Raw genomic sequence first — 583 nt, 5'->3', positions numbered from 1 at the left:
CATTGTTCACATCCACCCCAGTCAAGTGAGGTTAATTATATTTAAATATGGTGACCACCGTAGAGGGCGAGTCCATTCAGGTAGACGAATTATTTCAGTACTCGGCATGTATCCAACTGCCCATTTGCCGCCAATGTCGACATGCCGTGTGGCCGGAAAAGGTGGCCGACCATGTTCGACGTCGTGAACATCGATTGTCCGCTCGAGATGCCCGTCACGTTCAGAAACAGGTGTCAGAGTGGCCCCATTTATTGCACGACCGCGACGTCATCGTCAAGATCCACGAGTATATCCGTCGTCCCGTTCCCGAGTTGGACATTTTCACAGACGGGAAATTATGTAACATTCAGACCGAGAGGTGTCGATACGTATGCCGTGACGAGGCGAGCATGAAGGTCCATTGGGCTCAACACCATCCCGGTCAACGGGGCAAAGCCGGTGCGCCGTGTAGCGGTCGACGGTCCAACCCTACACATATTAGGAGAGTGACCCTACACATATTAGGAGAGTGCGGAACGGAATGTGTTTCCGTCCCCCGTCCCCGCTAGGTCGGTGCGAAACGCATTCCGTTTCGTACCTCCGC

At 53.5% G+C, this 583-nt stretch overlaps 1 protein-coding gene across 1 annotated transcript; it reads left to right on the top strand.

Moving 5' to 3' along the window:
- Positions 1-47: 47 nt before the first annotated feature.
- Positions 48-548, top strand: A1O3_07793 (uncharacterized protein; the record flags this gene model as incomplete). The annotated part of the gene is made up of 1 exon (XM_007737898.1): positions 48-548. One exon carries the CDS (start codon positions 48-50, stop codon positions 546-548), a length of 501 nt encoding a protein of 166 aa, XP_007736088.1.
- Between the last annotated feature and the right edge of the window lie 35 nt (positions 549-583).

Source organism: Capronia epimyces, assembly GCF_000585565.1.
Source record: "Capronia epimyces CBS 606.96 chromosome Unknown aczIQ-supercont1.7, whole genome shotgun sequence".
Taxonomy (NCBI): Eukaryota; Fungi; Ascomycota; class Eurotiomycetes; order Chaetothyriales; family Herpotrichiellaceae; genus Capronia; species Capronia epimyces.
The sequence above is the reverse complement of the archived record's forward strand: the minus strand, read 5'-3'. Positions and strand labels throughout refer to the sequence as shown.